The sequence below is a fragment of the Eptatretus burgeri genome, chromosome 11 (assembly GCF_056783735.1).
Source record: "Eptatretus burgeri isolate ZD-2024b chromosome 11, Ebu_testis_v1, whole genome shotgun sequence".
In the NCBI taxonomy this organism is placed as follows: Eukaryota; Metazoa; Chordata; class Myxini; order Myxiniformes; family Myxinidae; genus Eptatretus; species Eptatretus burgeri.
In genome coordinates this window covers 62,123,418-62,143,662 of record NC_140971.1, presented here as the reverse complement: position 1 = coordinate 62,143,662, position 20,245 = coordinate 62,123,418, and the positions used below count along the sequence as shown (strand labels likewise).

General features: G+C 43.0%; 1 protein-coding gene across 3 annotated transcripts in view; it reads left to right on the top strand.

The window, feature by feature from the left end:
- Positions 1–20,245, top strand: part of LOC147017213 (zinc finger transcription factor Trps1-like) — a 114,989-nt gene that overhangs the window by 45,825 nt on the left and 48,919 nt on the right. For all 3 annotated transcript variants that reach the window (XM_085846661.1, XM_085846663.1, XM_085846662.1), the window contains exon 6: positions 8,205–8,459. In XM_085846661.1, the coding sequence (XP_085702787.1) occupies positions 8,205–8,459 (255 nt within the window). The remainder of the gene's footprint in view (positions 1–8,204; positions 8,460–20,245) is intronic.

Here is a 20,245-nt window from a genome sequence, read left to right as displayed (position 1 = left end):
CCTGCTGATCTTACACTGTTTGTGTGAGTGGGGGGGGAGGGGATAAATTTATACCCCCCCTCCCCCCAGGGAAATCCCCACCTATCCTTCCCCCCATCCTTCTCCCCATCCTCCCCCCCATCCTTCCCCCACCCCCCTGTCAAATCGCACCCTGGGTTGAGGTGTGATGCACATGCAGGATGTGTCTCTTTTCGAAATGGCATCCAGTATATGTCTGGTTTATGAGTGATGTACAGTATACAGAAACATTACAGAAGTAAATAAACTCGATGTTTTTTTAACATTTGAAGAACATTTGAACCATTTTAATACATACACAAGTATTTTGTAGACTTGACATTTACAGATTTCAACGTTTTTACTCTTTCAGGCAGAGAGAACTAACGAGTTCTGAAATTTTCTCTTGTGGTGAGATTTCCACCCAGGCTTCACACAAAAGGTTGAGGAATTCTGACCGTGATGTTGGATTCCTGGACTTTTTCCGCACAGCTCGATCCAATATGGCCCAGAGGTGTTCAATGGGATTCATCTCAAGAGACTGACTTGGTCATTGAAGTTGCTTCATCCCATTTCTGTCCTGCCATTCTTTGGTCTTTTTTACAGTGTGGCATGGAGCTCCATCTTCCATTAACAGAGTGTTGCTTTTGACCATCTGACCAGTGGAGAAGACGGGAGAAGTCCATCCTCAAGGATAGAAATGTACATCATAGAGTTGATGTTGCAAACACACTCCACAAGCTCTCAACGACCAGCACTCCAGATTGCTCCCCACACCATCACTGAAAATCCACCGTGTTTCACAGTTGGCTGCAATTGGTTCAAAGAGAACTCTTGATTGGGAAGTCTCCAGTCCATACGCATCCACTGTCAGAAAATTGAACAAATTGGGACTCGTATGAAAAAATGACAGTTTGCCAAAACTCCAAGGATTTGGTGGCCATCTCATCAGCCCACTTCTTTCTCCTTTGAATGTTGGCTGGTCGAAGAAGAGGTTTACTCCGAGCTGCTCTCCCATAGTAGCCCTGTTGATGAAGGTATCGCATGGCAGTTCTTGAGCTAACTTGGACCTCCTCTGCAACATCTGCTGCCTTGCAACGGGGAATTTTCTCACTGGACCACTTGACAGTTGGAAGACACCTTTCTGATGGCTCAGGTCGACCAAAACGGGAAGCTGTGGATTCCTTGCCTTCGCTGGTTGCACATTCACACGATTGACCAAATAAACTGGAATGCCAACATTCAGAGCTATCTGATGCTGCCTGACTCCACCTTCTGATTGTTCAACAATTCTCCCTCTTTGAAAATCGCAAAGGCCATGTGCTCTCTGGGGTTGAGGCATAGTTAATTGTCGTACAAGATCCAGAAACTTGTTTCTGAAAAAAAAGAGTTGAATATTAGTACATATCAGTGAGTAAAACTTGCTTTAAACAGATGAAATGAATAAAGTTTTGGTGTCCATTTACTTCTGTCATGGCTCTGTTTGGCTGGTTTAAGAGTCAGGTCATGTAAGGTATGGGAACACGCACCAGAGCAGCACGTCTCTGTGTCCACTTTCCGCCGGTACTCCAGGGGCCTTCGTCTGGCCATCCCCCAGGCAGATGCCTGGCCCATCCTCATCTCCTTGAGATGCTGATCAATCTGTTGCAACCATGAGGCATGTGGTCGGCACATTGGCCGACTTTCACGGGGCTCCCTCGCTGAGAGAATCTGGTGAGCAGGATCAGCGTCAGGAAAACGAGCCACATGTTCAGACAGCCACAGCTGACTCTCACGGATTATGCAGGTAACTAATCTCATTTGAGTCTTTCTCAGCAACCGATCATTGGACACAAAGTCCGACCAGTGACAGCCAAGGATTCTTCGAAGATACCTGGTTCCAAAGGAATTAAGTCTCCATCTCAGATCCCTGGTCAGAGTCAAAGTCTCACATCCATAGAGCAAGACTGGAAGCACCAAGGACCTGAAGACTCTGACCTTCGTCATCCTGCATAGGTACCTACAGTGCCATCCCATGATCCAGTGAATCCATGGCTCCCCAGGCCAAACCCAGATGTCTATTGACCTCTGGTTCACAGCCAGCAGAGACATGAATATCACTGCTAAGGGAAGAGAATCTCCCCATGACCTCAACATCCTCGCCCCAAACAAGTACTGACAAGATGGCAGCATCCAAGATGTTATTGAAAACCTGGATCTTAGTTCTGACACAGGAAACCCGTAATCCCAATGGCTCCGACTCCTCATTCAGCACCTCGAGGGCCCCCAAAAGGATATCCAGAGTCTCTACAAAGATGACTGTTTCATCTGCGAAATCAAGGTCAGAGATCTTGACATTACCAAACGATGCACCACAGCTTGATCTTTCCGACATCCTCCCCAAAATCCTTTCCATACAAGTGCTGAAAAGTGTGGGGGCCATTACACACCCCTGACAAACTCCAGCAACAACCAGAAATAAGTCACCACATCTCACAGCACTCTCAGTACCAGAATGTAGTTCAGACATCAGATTGTTCAGTTTTAGTAGCACCCCAAGAAGACCAAGAATCATGCAAAGGGCATCCTGATTCACTGAATCAAACGCCTTGCAGAGATCAACATAGGCTGCAATCAAGCCCTGCCGAAATTCTCATCTGCTTTCGGTGAGGACCCAAAGGGTATGGATACGGTCAATCATTGACCTCTTTGGTGTGAAGCCTGACTGCTCTGGATGCTGGTGCTTCAGCAGATGGTGATGAACCCTCTCAAGAATTATCCGAGCAAAGACCTTGCCCAGCACTGAGTGCAGCGTCACCCCTCGGTAGTTGTTGCAGTCCTGGCGATCACCCTTCCCTTTCCAGAGAGAGACACCAAGGACCCTCTTCCAGTCAGTTGGGGTGATGCCTGTGTTCCAGGCAGAGCACAGAATTGCATGCAATGACATGAGTACAGCATTTTCACCAGCTTTGAGAAGTTCACCATGGGTGCCACAGATCCCATGAGCTTTACTCCATTTCAAGTGGTTCACCGCAGCTTGTGTTTCCACAAACGAAGGTGGATTACAGTTTATTGGAGGCTCAGCGATAGGGATTGCAACACCCCTGACATCTAACTCAACAGCTGTGGATGGGCCTGGGAGAGCCTATCAAAGTAACTGGCCCAGCGAGCCTTCACTTCTGACTCTGTCAAGAGCCCACCACCCTCCTCTTTAACTGCAGTACACTGAGGGATGGGCTTGGAGGAACGCAATGCATGAATTCCCCTGTAAGCAGGATGACATTCACTTGACCACAGGTCATTCATTGCTTTACCTCCTCACAGATTCCTCACACATAGGCCTCCTTGTACACCCTCAGCACACGTGCAGTTTTCTGCCTCAACTCCCTGAACAGCTCAGCTCTGCCATTAAGCCTGGCTTCGCAACTCTGGTCAGTGGTATCCAGTGTCCCTTGAGAGACAAAATTCTTCTTCGCCCTCCAGTGAGTTCCAAGACAATATCACGGATGGTGGTGTTGAAGGTACTCCACAACACTTCAGGATTCCCCAAAGCACCCAGACCCTACAAATCCTGTTCACAAATTTCTCAGCTACCCTCTCATCTTTGAGCTTTCCAATATCCAGCCTCATGGGATGATAACATTCTCCTGGATTGAAGCTGCAACTTCAGAGTTGCTACCACAAGCCTGTGGTTGGTATTGAAGAAATGAGCACTCTGGTATACCCTATAGTTCTGGATCATCCTCCAGTGACCATCAACAAGCACATGGTCAATCTCCTTTGCCACACCACCAGCCCTTGAATACCAAGTCCAGCAATGAGCCTGTGGGAACTGAAACCATGAACCAGCCACCCTAAATCCATGACTTCTTGCAAAGTCAAGGAACTTGGTGCTATTCTGGTTCACAATTCCAGAACCATGGGGACCAACACATGTCTTATAACGATTCCTATCCGTTCCAGTAGATGCATTCAAATTCCTCAAGACTAGAAGAGTATCTTGCCTGGGACACTGATCAATCACAGACTCGAGCGTGGCATAGAATATGTCCTTCATGGTGATCACTCGCCTCAGTCGGAGCATTTGCAGAGAACAGGGAAATGACACCCAAGGAATGATGAATCCTTTGTCTCATAATACACTCGTTGACCAGGATTACCTCAATGATCATTGGAGTCAGCTTATTGGACAGAGCTACAGGAACTCCTTGGGCATGGTATACATTAGAGCGACCAGACCAATAGTAGGTGTAACCACCTGCCATGATCTCACCACTGTCTGTTCTGCGAAGTTCAGGGAGTGCTGGTAATACTGATGTTCAAATGCTTGAGCTCAGATGATAATAGAGGAGGAGGAGATTGGGACCATACTCTGTGCAGAGTGTTGGTGCTGCTTAAGCAGTCTCCTTTGCTATTGGGCACAATCCTGGACGGGTCGCCACTCCAACACAGTATAGCAGCATGCTGGCACTCATTTTGCCGACCTCGAAAGGATGACAGGCCGAGTTTTCCCCACCAGGTATTAATTCAATAGCTGAGCGGGATTTGAACTGATGACCCTGGGATCCAAAGCCCACCACCTGAGCCATTGAGCCAATACCAGGTATGATGATAACAGGCACAGGTGATAATTCTCTCTTTGGGCTAGAACATTCCAGATACCCACCCGACGGAGCCGCCTCAGGTTAACCTAATGAGACCGCCATCTGGTGGATGACACCTCAGTACCACACACTACCACAAACTGACCCAGGAAGTTTACCCCGTGGTTTTCCTCCTATCATCAAAGAGTGGGGGCTCCAAAGGCTTTGCCCTAATCCCGTCATCCGGTGAGCTGCCCTGTGAAGGGCAGCTGCACAGGAGGTACTCCCACGGAGTGATTTTTCCATTTTCTTTGCGTTTTTCTTGTTTTTTTGCGGAGTGAAAGGTTTTACAGTGGCTGAAGTGCAAATCCTGCCACCAATCTCCAAAAAACAAAGTTAACCAACTGCAGGAGGATGTCCACAGACACGGGTGAGCACGAGATATGGATGGCCTTTGGCTCACAAGGAGCTCCGCTGCCCTTTGACAGGGTTTGATTTTAATCTTGCTGGTTGTCCATAGCCATACACCCTCCTCACCAGGAAATCTGGTGGGGGAGGCAGTTTAGTCGCCGACAATCTGTCCATGAAACAGGTCCGTGCAGGTTTATGAGTCACCTGCAGTATGTCTGGTTTATGAGTGACTTACAGTGTGTCTGGTTTTGGACTAAAGAAGTGATGTGCAGAACTGTACATTCTGGTTTTGGTGTGATGTACAGAACATGTCTCATTTAAGTGTTTTTCTCCAACCCCTCTTCCAATTCACAGATATCTGCAAATTATGCTTCATCCTCAGTCCATAAAGTTGGATAGCCAAATATTTACTCGAAATTTTTGATGTCTGACACAAGGATGATGGCAACTGCAATTGTTAACCTCCGCCATCTTCGAAGATGGATGGAGGTTACTGTTTTCACCCCTTTCTGTTTGTTTGTTTGTTTGTTTGTGAACAGTATTACGGAAAAAAACTCCTCGACGGATTTCGACGAAACTTGGTGGGGGGGGGGGGTAGGTATGGTCCAAGGTTCATGCCATTAAATTTTGGACTTGGTCCCCCCCCCCCAAAAAAAAATTGTGAGAGAAATTTTTTTATTTTTTGCATTTCTACATGTTTTAGGTGATTTCCAACCCCCCTCCCCAAAAAAATTGTTTGAGAATTTTTTTTTGCATTTCTACATGTTTTAGGTGATTTCCAACCCCCCCCAAAAAAAATTGTTTGAGAATTTTTTTTTGCATTTCTACATGTTTTAAGTGATTTCCAACCCCCCCAAAAATTTAGAGAAAATAATTTTTTTTTGCATTTCTACATGTTTTAAGTGATTTCCAATCCCCCCCCAAAAAAATTTTCGAGAAAATTTTTTTTTTGCATTTATACATATTTTAAGTGATTTCCAACCTCCCCCCTCCCCCCCAAAAAAAATTGTTGGAGAAAAAAAAAATTTGAAACTTTTTTTTCAACAAAATTTCGATTTCTTTTTTTGCATCTCCACATGTTTTAAGTGATTTCCAATCTCCCCCCCCCCCCCAAAAAAAATGTTGGAGAAAAGAACTATAACTCTGTCAGCACTGTTGACATCATATTTAATGAATAAGATATAAGGTTCGCTTGAGTGACCCAGCAGTATTGGCGGCGGAGGTTTTGCACTCTCCCGAGTGCTCCCCCTCTAGTTTTGGTTGTTTTACGATGAATGTTCATTTAAAAAACTTGGTTTCAACTTAAAAAAAAATATTTAGTCATATCCTTTTCACATGGGAATTGTTTCACTTATTTTCTTGATCCTTCCTGGCATTTAGTATGCTGTTGTGCTTCCTATTTGATGTGTTGTATATTTGTTCACATTGAACGACAAAAGATCATTGATGTGTGCTTCGGTGCAGACATATTTGATGATAATGTTGAAGGTTAAATTATCTTCCATTTATGCCATGAACTGCACACAGTGCCTTCAGTAAGTATTCACACTCCTTGACTTTTGTCAAATTTTGTTGTTTCAGCCTGAATATAAAATTGATTAAATTGAAAAAAAAATTGTCTACAATCTACAGAAAATACTCCATAATGCCAAATTGAAAATATGTTTTTAGAAATCTTTACAGATCAATGAATAATGAAAAGCTGAAATGTCTTGCATCAATAAATATTCAGCCACCTGAGTCCATACTTCGTAAAAGCACCTTTGGCAGAGATTACAGCTTCAAGTTTTCTTGGGTATGTCTGTATCAGCTTTGCACATGTATATTTGGGAAGTTTCTCCTATTCTTCCTTGCAGATTTGCTCAAGCTTGTCGAGTATGATGGGAAGTGTCAGTGAACAGCAATCTTCAAGTCTTTCCACAGATTCTCAATGGGATTCAAGTGTGGGCTTAATTGGCTGGGCCACTCAAGGACTTTGGTGTTATTGCACTGAAGCCATTCCAGTGTTGCTTTGGCTGTATGCTTGTGGTCATTGTCTTCTTGGAACATAAGTCTTCGCCGCAGTCTTAAGTTTTTTGCACTCTGAAGCAGGTTCTCCTCAAGGATTTTCCTGTATTTGGCTCCATCCTTTGTTTCCTCTGTCCTTACAATTCTTCCAGTCCCTTCCACTGAGAAGCATCCCCATAGCATGATGCTGCCACCACCATGCTTCATAGCAGTGAGGGTGTAAGATTGGTGATGAGCTGTGCTCAGTTTCCACCAGATATAGTGCTTTTCATTCAGGCCAGAGTTCAATTTTCATCTCATCAGACCACTGAATCTTTTGTCTCTTGCTCTCAGAGTCTTTCACATGCCTTTTTATTAAACTCCAGGCATGCTGTCATGTGCTTTTTTTTCTCAGGAGCAGCTTCTGTCTATCCACTCTCCCTTAAAGCCTGGGTTTGTGAAAGGCTGCAGAGACTGCTGTCCTTCCGGCAGGTTCTCCCATCTCAGACAAGGAACTCTGTCGTTCTGTCAGAGTGGTCATTTGGTTCTTTGCTATCTCCCTGACCAAGGTCCTTCTTGCCTGGTTGCTCATGTTGGTTGGCCTGCCAGCTCGAGGAAGAGTCTGGGTCATTCCATATTCTTTCTATTTCCTAATGATAGAGATCACTGTGTTTTTGGGAACGTTCAACACTCTAGAAATTGTTTTGTACCCCTCCCGAGATATATGCTTCCTCACAATTCTCTCTCGGAGTTCTACGGACAGTTCCTTGGACTTCATGAAAGAGTTTCATGCACTGTCAACATGCTCTGACATGTACTGTCAACTGTGGGTCCTTATATCGAAAGATGTATTTCTTTCTACATAATGTCCAATCAAGTTGTAGAGATATATCAAGGATGATCAAAGGAAATTGTATACACCTGAGGTCAATTTGGAGTATCATAGGAAAGAGGTTGAGTAGTTATTGACATCAGACATTTCAGCTCTTCATTTGTCATTAATTTGCAATAAATTTCGAAAAACATGTTTTCACTTTGTCATCGTTGGGTATTGTGTGTAGATTGGTGACAAAAACCATCTCTTTTTCATCCATTTTAAATTCAGGCTCTAACACAACAAAATGTGAATAATTGAAGCGGTGTGAATACTTCCTGAAGGCACTGTATATATTCCATGCTCTTTTTGGACCACAGGGCATACCGCACTTACATAGAAAATTCCTAACCGCATCGATGTCTCTCCCACAGACCCCGAGACCAATGAACATCATCAAACAAAATGGAGAGCAAATTCGACGGCGTATGCGTAAGCGTGCAGTAACGGAGGCAGGCAAGGAAGAGCAGCCCACTGACAAGCATGTGCGATCAGGCCTGCTGACTGACCGTGCTACGAGCATGAAGATGCAGCGTGACAGGCCTTCTTTCCGAGGTGCCGTCACAACTCGGCCACAAGGATCTCCTGCCGGTACCTTTGGGCATGGACCTGTTTACTCCTTACCTCAGGTGTGTGGGCTTGTTTAGCAGTGCTACGATAATTGATGGTCTGCGACATTGTTGGTTGGGTGCGGTAGCATTGGTTTCCATGAAGCTTTGGTGCTGGTTGTTTCAGAACCTGCAGGGAAAGTTGGAAATCCTTAATGCCCGGCAGATCAGGTGTATCGAGCCCCCCCCCCCCCCATATTCGCTTGTATTGGTTGCTATTTCTAAATGGTGCCATCACTGTAAATGCCAAGATGAAAAGAAACAGCTCAAAATCTATTATGACTCGTTGTTCGCAGTTCTTAAACACTTTGAAGTTCTGCTGGGGAAAGGGAAGAAGAGCTAATTCTTCTTTTTGACACAAAGTTGAGGATCATCGGAAATTGCTTTTTTTGTTGTAAGTACAGTAAAACCTCGCAGGCTGGGTGTTCATGGTCTGCAATTTTGCGCATCCGCACTTAACTTTTGGACACCCTTTTTCTCTCTCCATGCCATGCCCCCCAAAAAAAGTGAAACCCTTCTCCCCACCCCCTCCCCTTAAACTCGTTTGGTTTTCATCAGTTTTTAAACACTTTCAATTTTCGGGATAACAGTATTTTCCTTAATTTAACAGAATGTGTTTCATTATAATAATATATAGCCGAAAAATATTGCAATGGGGGTGGCCGGCCCAAGTTAACCCCCTGACCCAAATTTGGCGGAGCCAAGCGTTTAACACTGACCAACCTCCTGGGATGGCTGAGCGGTTCCCTATTATTTGGAGGTGGACATGTTGATCGACATAGGTTTCAACACATGCTTGAAGGGTATGGTGACCGGCGAAGGAGTACTCGGGATGAAGGACGGAAGGAGGATAACGGAAAAGGGTTACATGGGGTTTAATCCGCGAACCCACAACAATTGCACTAATACAATTTCTTCAAAAGGAATACATTTATTGAACATTCACAAATATTTACAAGACGATGAGGTAAAAGGGAGTAACAATACTAATAATAAATAAATAACTCATACATTCGAGACCTCGCACACGGATACAGATACAGACAAAGGGTGACAAAATGAAAAGAAACAGTGGACAGTAAGTCCACTGGTACTCAGCTTGGGTCAGAGCTGATTCCCATCAATCCCAGAATGGAGGCCCTCCACCAGCACTTGCACACGCAGGCAAAATGGTGCCGTCACTCGTAGCCGGGCACACGCGCACAAAATGGCACTTCTCTTGCAGTTTTCCACTCAAAGGCTCCAAATGTCCCAGCCTTCCTCTCCTCAAAGGCGCCACCTGCCTCATGTGGTCCTCACACCGGCATAGTGTGTGTGTGTGTGTGTGTGTGTGTGTGTGTGTGTGTGTGTGTGTGTGTGTGTGTGTGTGTGTGTGTGTGTATGTGTGTTCTGCCAAACCAGACGGGAGCCTTCCACAACCCCCTGTGGCATGTGGCAGCCTCTCCTGCACCTTCGCCCATGCAATGCACCTTCGATCACTCGCCTCTTCTCCTGGTGCTCTATCTCCTCCACTTCCAGGGCATGGCCTCTTCACCTCCAAATCCGGGAAGGCGGGGCTTCCTGTTTGTCGTCGTGTCAGGGATGCGTTTTACAGCTTTACTGCCTGGCTGGAAATAGAGAAAACAGGGAAAAATCACAGAGGGCAATCACGTACTGGGGGACTTATTTTTACTCCCGAGGCTAATTAACACTCCACCACCCCTTGTGTGGTGACACATAACACTTAAGCTCACAGATTTCCTAACTTAGTTCCATCGAGATGCTTCTAGTCGTCCACGGACCAACCAACTCAACACAGTGCTGGACTTCCTTATTAAATCATTCCATCTACCCCCAAAACGTAACAATACAAAAACTTTCAAAATTTATATTCTGCGTCTTCTGGCTTTGGCCGCATTGCCACATCAATCTCTTCTTTAGCTGCTTTGTAGTGGTTTTATGACTTGCGGTTGGTGACTGCAGGCACTTGTACTTCTACTATCCACAATCTCTGTTCATTACTTGCAATTGTATGTCTACTATCCACATTTCTGCCCACTACCGGCATTTGTATTTTTCCTATCCACATTCTCTGTTCAATACTGGCACTTGTATGTCTACTATCCACATTCTCTTTTCTCTGGTCACCAACCAGCACTTGTATGTCTACTATCCACATTCTCTTTTCACGACCAGCACTTGTATGTCTGCTATCCACATTCTCTTTTCACGACCAGCACTTGTATGTCGGCTATCCACATTCTCTTTTCACGACCAGCACTTGTATGTCTGCTATCCACATTCTCTTTTCACGACCAGCACTTGTATGTCTGCTATCCACATTCTCTTTTCACGACCAGCACTTGTATGTCTGCTATCCACATTCTCTTTTCACGACCAGCACTTGTATGTCTGCTATCCACATTCTCTTTTCACGACCAGCACTTGTATGTCTACTATCCACATTCTCTTTTCACGACCAGCACTTGTATGTCTACTATCCACATTCTCTTTTCACGACCAGCACTTGTATGTCTACTATCCACATTCTCTTTTCACGACCAGCACTTGTATGTCTGCTATCCACATTCTCTTTTCACGACCAGCACTTGTATGTCTGCTATCCACATTCTCTTTTCACGACCAGCACTTGTATGTCTACTATCCACATTCTCTTTTCACGACCAGCACTTGTATGTCTGCTATCCACATTCTCTTTTCACGACCAGCACTTGTATGTCTACTATCCACATTCTCTTTTCACGACCAGCACTTGTATGTCTGCTATCCACATTCTCTTTTCACGACCAGCACTTGTATGTCTACTATCCACATTCTCTTTTCACGACCAGCACTTGTATGTCTGCTATCCACATTCTCTTTTCACGACCAGCACTTGTATGTCTGCTATCCACATTCTCTTTTCACGACCAGCACTTGTATGTCTACTATCCACATTCTCTTTTCACGACCAGCACTTGTATGTCTACTATCCACATTCTCTTTTCACGACCAGCACTTGTATGTCTGCTATCCACATTCTCTTTTCACGACCAGCACTTGTATGTCTGCTATCCACATTCTCTTTTCACGACCAGCACTTGTATGTCTACTATCCACATTCTCTTTTCACGACCAGCACTTGTATGTCTACTATCCACATTCTCTTTTCACGACCAGCACTTGTATGTCTGCTATCCACATTCTCTTTTCACGACCAGCACTTGTATGTCTACTATCCACATTCTCTTTTCACGACCAGCACTTGTATGTCTGCTATCCACATTCTCTTTTCACGACCAGCACTTGTATGTCTGCTATCCACATTCTCTTTTCACGACCAGCACTTGTATGTCTGCTATCCACATTCTCTTTTCACGACCAGCACTTGTATGTCTACTATCCACATTCTCTTTTCACGACCAGCACTTGTATGTCTACTATCCACATTCTCTTTTCACGACCAGCACTTGTATGTCTACTATCCACATTCTCTTTTCACGACCAGCACTTGTATGTCTACTATCCACATTCTCTTTTCACGACCGGCACTTGTATGTCTGCTATCCACATTCTCTTTTCACGACCGGCACTTGCATTTCTACTATCCACATTCTCTTTTCACTACCGGCACTTGTATGTCTACTATCCACATTCTCTGTTCACCACCGGCAATTGTATTTCTATGATCCACATTCTCTGGTCACCACCAGCAATTGTATTTTCTCTATACACATTCGCTGTTCACTTCCAGCACTTGTATTTCTACTATCCATATTCTCTATTCACTTCCGGCACATGTATTTCCACTATCCATCTTCGCTGTTCACTACCGGTGTGGTGGAAAACGAGAAGCCTTGATCAAGTTACACCAGTGACAGTAAGAGTTGAATCATTTTATAACATACGCATGGAGGAGATAATCAATACAGTGTGATATCTCTCTGGCTTGATGTTTCATCCAGAGTTTCTTATATGGGGTAGAGTAAATAGAGGGGTGATCGGCTCGTGTGCAAGGGAGTTGACCAACCCCAGGTGGTCACATTCTAATAAGAGACAAACATAACTTTTTCAAGGACATGGTATTGCCTTTGGGGTAAACAAGAGATGTATTATCCAGATAGTTAAAGAAGACTTTGTTTCAGCATATCGAAGCAAATTCCTGTGGTTTGTCCTCACACTGTTAAGCTTCATCAAGCATTTGCATTGTTTCACAGCCCCCCCTCCCCCCCTCCACAACTCTTGCATAATGTATGCTTCATTCCAAAATAACAATGCCCTGTATTCAAGAAACCTTGAAGCTGTATGATAATATTATGTGATCCTGAAAGTTTTACTCCCTTGCAAATTGTTATTCAGCATATTACATGCATTCATTAATTAGAATTAAACATTCTCATGCCTCACTGGCACCTGAACAAAGGCAGCTGTCTTTTGACAGGGTTTTATTTAATTCAACTTGCCAACTAATTGGAAGAGAAAAAAATATTATATTTGTCATAATTATCACACTATTTTCTATCCATTATAAAACAGCCATCAGGATGTGATGATCCATGATCAAGGATATATTTTAAAGTAAGTTGAAGAACGTATATGTGCACTCACAGTTGCAGTGAAAAGAGCGAATATATTTTCATATTATAATTGTTTACATTTCCACATTTTCCCCTTTTGTCCTAATAGGACAAATATGAAGTGTAAAAATAGCAATCAAGAAGGTCATTTAATTTACCATCTGCTTTGATGAATAACTTCTGTCATAATTTATTTTGAGGTCCGAAGGTAAATTCATTTCCTAAATCACCATAACGTAACTCTTCGTCCAAATCAGGTCTCCTCTGGTAGACAGAACTGCAGTATCATCCAGGCAGTTAAGCTTTAATATCCAAAAAATGGCTGATGTTGCCACAACCATCCAGCAGATCCTTGAGCTTAAAATCAGGTTTTATTCACAACAGAAGATAGTATGATCAGGTATTCCATTTGTAAATCAAAGCACAATCAATTTAAAGTGAACAATTGTTTCAGTAAGTAATTTAGTAATTCTCATCCCCCTAAGGGTATTTTGATGGGTTGGCCGATAACTCAAACTAGAGTTTCACCAATTAAAAGATCCTCAATGTAAATTTACGCAGGTCATACATCTCCTCGAGGAATGGCATACCTTCATTAACGAATTTGTTGCTTGTTCACGTATTGACAATTTTCATCATTATCAGGTCATGCATCATGTTAGCATGATTATTTTAATATCAATTACTATTACAATTAACAAAATCAGTCCCATTAACATGAAATGTGGCATTATTTCCAACTTTTATTCATCTGTTGCATCCATTTTACCCAATATCCGCATCACTCATTACATTCAAAATCATAATCCGTTTGTGGGATTTAAAAATATATTTTGAATACAATGCTGAGGCTTGGAAAAGAGATAACACACAGGACATATAACAAAGGGAGCAGGATACATGAGGGTGGGAGAGGGAAGCACAAACCAGTGGAGAACAGAGACATGAGGAGATCTGTGGAATGGGGAGGGGTACTCGGGGTAAACAAGATGGACACTACAGGGACTTTCAGGAAGGAAAGCAGGTAATTTGAAAGAGGTGGGTTTGGGGTGGATTGATGGGGGAAGAAAAGATCATGATTTTGGGTGGGGGAAGATAAAAGATGTTGGTGAACAGCAGTTTTGAAGACCTGGAAGGAAGAGTGGGATTGAAGAGAGTGTGGGAGTTTGTTCCAGAGGTGGGGAAAAAAGTGGAATGAAAGCGTGAATGTGAGCAGTGATTCTTTATTTTGGTAGTTTCACAAGAAAGGGGTTGCTGGTGGACCTTGATCGCCCTGTGGAAATATAGGGAGTGGGGGGGGGCAGAACACAGACGGAGCATAAGGGGTGGGGGTGAGGCCATAGAGGAGACAGTAGAAGACAGAAAGATCACCGACCTACAGTACCTCCGGTGAGAGATTGACAGACCCAACAGCTCAGCTTAATCGTGGGAATACCAAAGATCCTAAAAGCCTTGGTTTCCACAGCGTGAAGCCGAGAAAGGTGAGAGGTGGGAGCAACAGCCCAGAGGGGAAAGCAGTACTACATCAGGCTGTGGATGAAAGCTTTGTCTGTGGTCAGAAGCTCAGGTTTGTCAAGGAAGGACTTTGCACAACAGAGGATGCCCATTCGGCAAGGCCAGCTTGGAAATGTGGCTTTCCCAGGGAAGATCATGGTAGATAGTGAGATCCAAAAGCTTGAATGACAGGACTTCTTCAAGAAGATTGTTGATAAAGTCTATTGGGGGGTAGGGGGTTCCAGATGGTCCTTTCGGAGAGACATTATTGTGATTTTATCCAGATCTGCATAGATTCAAGAGGATGCTGCTTACCAATCTAAGGGATGGCAGAGGGTGAAGTCATCAGCAAAGAGATAAAGAGGATTTTCTGGAGAGTCGGAGAGATCATTGATGAAAACCAGAAAAACAACAGGGCAGAGAACACTGCCTTGAGGAACTCCAGCCGAGACAGGAAGAGGGGATGAGAGAATCCATTAAGGGCCACGTGTTGACTGCTACAAGCGAGGAAATCTGCGAGCCATGAATGGAGATTGCCTTGGATACCATAGGAAGAGAGTTTGGTGAGCAGGGCAGGGTGCCAGACTGTATTGAAGGCACATGATATGTCTAGGGAGAAGGCTCTGATCTCATGTCTGGCATTGAGGACCTCCATCCATTGTTAAGAAAGCAGATATTTTCTGGGAAATTGGTCAAAATCAAATCCAGAAGAGATGTAGCTGGGCTGAGAACTTGGTCAGGAAGTTGGCAGATTGTGTCAGTCCCATTGAGTCACAGAAATCCTTTGCTGAAATGCCATGGCAGGTGAGAGAGGTACCCACACCCAGCCAACTGGCATGATGGCAATTGAAGTGACCAAATATGAGGAAGAGAGAATTTGGATGAGTGGATATAAGTTGGTCCATGTTTTGAGCAAGTGAGATGTAAATGGAGTAATCACTGTTTGGTGGATGATACAACACACATATAAGCACGAGGTGGGAGTGGAGGGGAAGCCGGAGCTCGAGGTATTCATGTGGGTGTGGGGGAGTGAGGGCAGTGTATGGAGACTGAGGAATAGAGTTTTTGATGAAGAGAGCAACTCCGCAACCAGGATAAGTCTCAGGTTTATCATACCAGATGAGGGAGTATCCAGAGAAAGATACTGGGGAGCCAGATGTCTTGAAGGAGTAAAGTTTCTGCTCAGCAGATTATGTCTGGTTTATCAGGTTTATTTATCAGTGGCAACCTGTATGGAGAGATCAGTGAGGTTCCAGTGAAGGCCTCAGATGTTTGAGGTCCACACTGTCGATTAAGAGGCAGAGAAGGAGGATTTGGGTGCAGGGGAGGGGGTAGGATGAATTTGGATTTGATTCAATCGTTTCATCTCCTCTTCCATAAAATAGTCCAAATTATCATCGTAATCCTGTGCATAAAAATATTCATGTGGTTCATTTCGAAGTACCATTGCAGAACCAGTCAATTTCTTTCAGCAAATTGATATCAAAGCTTTTAAGCAAGATACTTCTAATATTATTGCAAGCACAATTACTAAACCTATAAATATATACTGGAGAATTTTAGCTTCGAAAGCACCAAATATATTTCTTAACCATTCAAAATCACCTCCCTTAGTATAATTGTGAAATTTCATTCCTTCCTTTATTATCTTATCAGTTATGCTTTAGATTTGTTCTGAATTATTGGGTATATATGTACAACATTCTGTTCCAATTACTGCATAAGTACCTCTTTTGCAGCCAGCAATAAATCTAAGGCCATGCAGTTTTACAATGCCATTGTTCTAAAAGCAACCATTTCAGCTGTAAGATCATTTTGGCTATCCACGGTATCATTAGCAAGTTTCTCTAGTGAGTCTGCCATAAGGTCAAATTCCAAAATAGTCTTCCCCATTCCATAGCAAGGCCACATTACCAGGAAGCTTTCTTCTGGCTTCGAAATATGTCATCTCTTTTGATGAGGATTTTCAAAGGGCAGCTGAGGAGTCAAGTGCATGTGAGGCAGTACATATCCCAAGTAACAAGTTCCTGTCCAATTTATAGGAAGCCAAGAGTATGCCCTGTATCCACAGATGTAATATGTACCATTCAACACTACTTCTTCTTTAAAAGGATGTCTTGTATTTTCTCGACTCCACCCTTTCTGATTCAGAAGGCCCTTGATATTCAAGAGTTGTGGCAATCCTACTTCTATGTAATATTGAAAAGTGGAGTTTCCCATTGGAACAGCATGAGGAGTTCCTTCATCGACTGTTCAGGGTATTTTATTAACCAGACAAATGAATCCTTTCTTTTTTTTATACCCCAATTTCAAAGTGGGGAGGTCATTTCCTAATAATAAAGGGAGGGCAATACCCATGTGCAAAATTAATACAGTTATATCCACCTTTTCCCCATTTTCTCTTCCATGTCTTGAGACTTTTTATTAGTTGCCTCTTGGTTGCTCAGATGTCCTATATAATGAACTGTCGTTTTTCTAAAAATTCCACAGTCATCTTTACCCTGTAAAGGCCATACTGCTCAAGGAATTCCTGTTTTAGACGAGTGTGGTATATATGTACATACTCAAAAACGACTTTTATTTTTCTGGTCTGCATAATCATATGATATTGCAAAGTAAGTGGTTATACCATGTAGACCTCTGTCATGTAAATGTTCTGACCCCTTCGTCTCTGTTTTTTTTTTTTTTCTGGCAACCCATGGATCATTGTTAACTCGTGCCTGTATTAGTTGTCTTTCCCTTATCCTCCTATCCTTATAAAGTACTTCCCTCTTGTGTCTATTGCCATGAGGGTGATGCATGTTATGGTTAATGTAATGAGTGGGTACATGTGTGTGGAAATCATTTTCTTGATGAATATACATGCAAGTATTAGTATGAGTATCATTCATTGGTCCTACCGACCATGGGAGCACCCCCATCTCTACTCTCGCATCATCTCCAATTAACCTCCATGCTTCTATTTTTCATCTTTTTTCTTTGTGTCAAATATGGTACATGGGTGCAAATCCAGCAACTACTTTTGGTATTTACTCCTTTTTTTGTATACACTGTCGAGACTCCTAGGAGACCTAACACATAGAATGTAAAACAAGAGGAGCAGGAGACAAGATTGGTGGGTGAGGGAAGGACAAAAGAGTGGGGAACAGAAACATGAGGAGATCTGTGGAATGGAGAGTGATGGGGGCAGAGTACACAGGGTAAACAAGATGGACACTCCAGGGACTTTCAGGTCCTTACACTCCAGGGACTTTCAGGAAGGAAAGCAGGGAATTTGAAGGAGCTGGGTTTGGGGTGGATTAATGGGGGTAGAAACAATCATGGTTTTGGATGGGGGAAGACAAGAGATGGTGGTGAACATCTGTTTTGAAGACCTGGAGGGAAGAGTGGGATTGAAGAGTGTGGGAGTTTGTTTCCAATATGGGAAGAAAGAGGATGGCTAAGCATGTATTAATCCCATGTCTATTACCTCTGTGCAAGCCATCTGGATGAGAATGTGCTCTCCTCTTAGCAGCTGGTTGTAATGCCTTTACATCTACACTCATGTGGCTGGTAAGTGCGATTGATAACAATGATGTGTTTGTGTGTGAATGAGAGGTAATATTGTTGTGAGTGTGCATGACAGCATGTGCAATATCGATCATCGATCTGCGTGCTTTTCATTTTTCATCTGGTTTAAAACTTACAGTACAACTTAACATCATAATTAAAACAAAGAGCATAGTATCGCATGTGGCAAAGAACAAGACCTGAGCAAGTGTGAGATAACAGTTCATGGCCCTTCTTGCACTGGGAGGAATGGATTAATGCTGCTTGGCTCTTCACCGCTTCTTGAGTAGCCAGCAAAACCTGCTGAATTCCCGTCTCTCTTGGCTGGAGAGTGCCACCCCCCCCCCCCCTTTTTGTGAGACTTTAGCAAAACAAAGTAGTCTCCAGCCTGGAAACCATGGCAACCAGCAACAGTCGGTTCCGACAATGCTTCCTCACCTGAGAACAAAAGCTTTGAGAACACGGTTTAATACGATACAAAATGCAAACATGGTGCCATCCATCTGATGGATATACATTTATTTTACAGTTAACGGAGCTGAAAATGGCAACCTCATTGGGCTTCCCATAAGAATTTTACACAACTCCTGTACTATCTGCCCTATAAAATGGGTTCCCCTATCACTCCAAAGTTTATAGGATATCCCAAATCTGAATATCAAATCTCTCATCAAAACTTTAACAATGGTTGTTGTATCTGCTTTTCTGCATGGATACACTTCAACCTATTTAGAAACCATATCTACTACTATCAGGATGTACTCCAACCCACAACATTTTGGCACATCTGTTTTCATCATCTCCAGTCTGTTCACCACTGTCATGTCTGTTTTTACTATCCACACTCTGTTCACCTCTAGCATGTCTGCTTTCTTCATCCACATTCTCTGTTCACCACTGGCACATCAGTTTTTATCATCCCTGCTGTCTGTTCATTCCCTTTCTGTTGTTCCTAGATTGTCTTTCATCCTATTTTCAGTTGCACCTTAATCTTCGGTTGACTTTTAAGGATTAAAAAAACAAAACGCTGTTATTGCACTTTCACTTATGTTCTTGATCTGTTTGAGTTTAACAGTTCAAAAGTCCAGCAAGTTATGGAATGACTGCATTGATTTACCTTCACATTATTTTAATTTCATTATCACTTCATTGTAAATGCTGAATTCCACAACTCTCACAACTTCCACAACTCGTGCCTGTATTAGTTGTCTTTCCCTTATCCTCCTATCCTTATGAAGTACTTCCCTCTTGTGTCTATTGCCATGAGGGCGATGCATGTTATGGTTAATGTAATGAGTGGGTACATGTGTGTGCAAATCATTTTCTTGATGAATATACATGCAAGTATTAGTATGAGTATCATTCATTGGTCCTACCGACCATGGGAGCACCCCCATCTCTACCCACATCCCACAACTCTCAATGGTGAAGAATCAGTTAAAAAATAATTCTCCTTAAAGATCTGGATTTGGATCTTCACCAAAATTGAATAAGTTCTTCCTGGTGGCACTCCCAACCTGTCCACCAAGTTTTGTGTGAATCCATCCATAACCTTTTGAGATATAATGCAATATATCGTCTTTGGCCCCATCTCAATGGTGAAGAATCACTTGAAAAATTCTCGGATCGGGATCGGAATTTGGATCTTCACAAAAATCGAATCAATTACTCCTTGTAGCACACACCAAACCTGTGCACCAAGTTTAATCCGAATCCGTAAACAAATATTTGAGAAATCATACAATATTGTTTTTCGCCAAATATCTTCACCAAAATTGAATCAATTCTTCCGAGTGGCACTCCATACCTATACACAACGTTTCGTGTGAATACATCCATTATTTTTGAACATATTGTGCTATATATCATTTTTGGCCTAATCTTTCATGTGAATACATCCATTATTTTTAAACATATTGTGCTATATATCATTTTTGGCCTAATCTTTCAGGGGTGAAGAATCACTTTAAACATTCTCACATCTGGATCCGGATTTGGATCTTTACCAAAATTGAGCGTTGCTGATCTCGACAGGTCACCAACAAACAGAAAATATTTCAGAACGATTTCTTTAAAACTATGGCCAAAAAACTGATGACAAATAAACAGACAGCAGATCGACAGACAGACACTACAGTCCAACACACATGGAGAAAAAAGTAACAAACGAACCCAAATGCAACACTCTCTTTCTGCGAGGGTAATAAT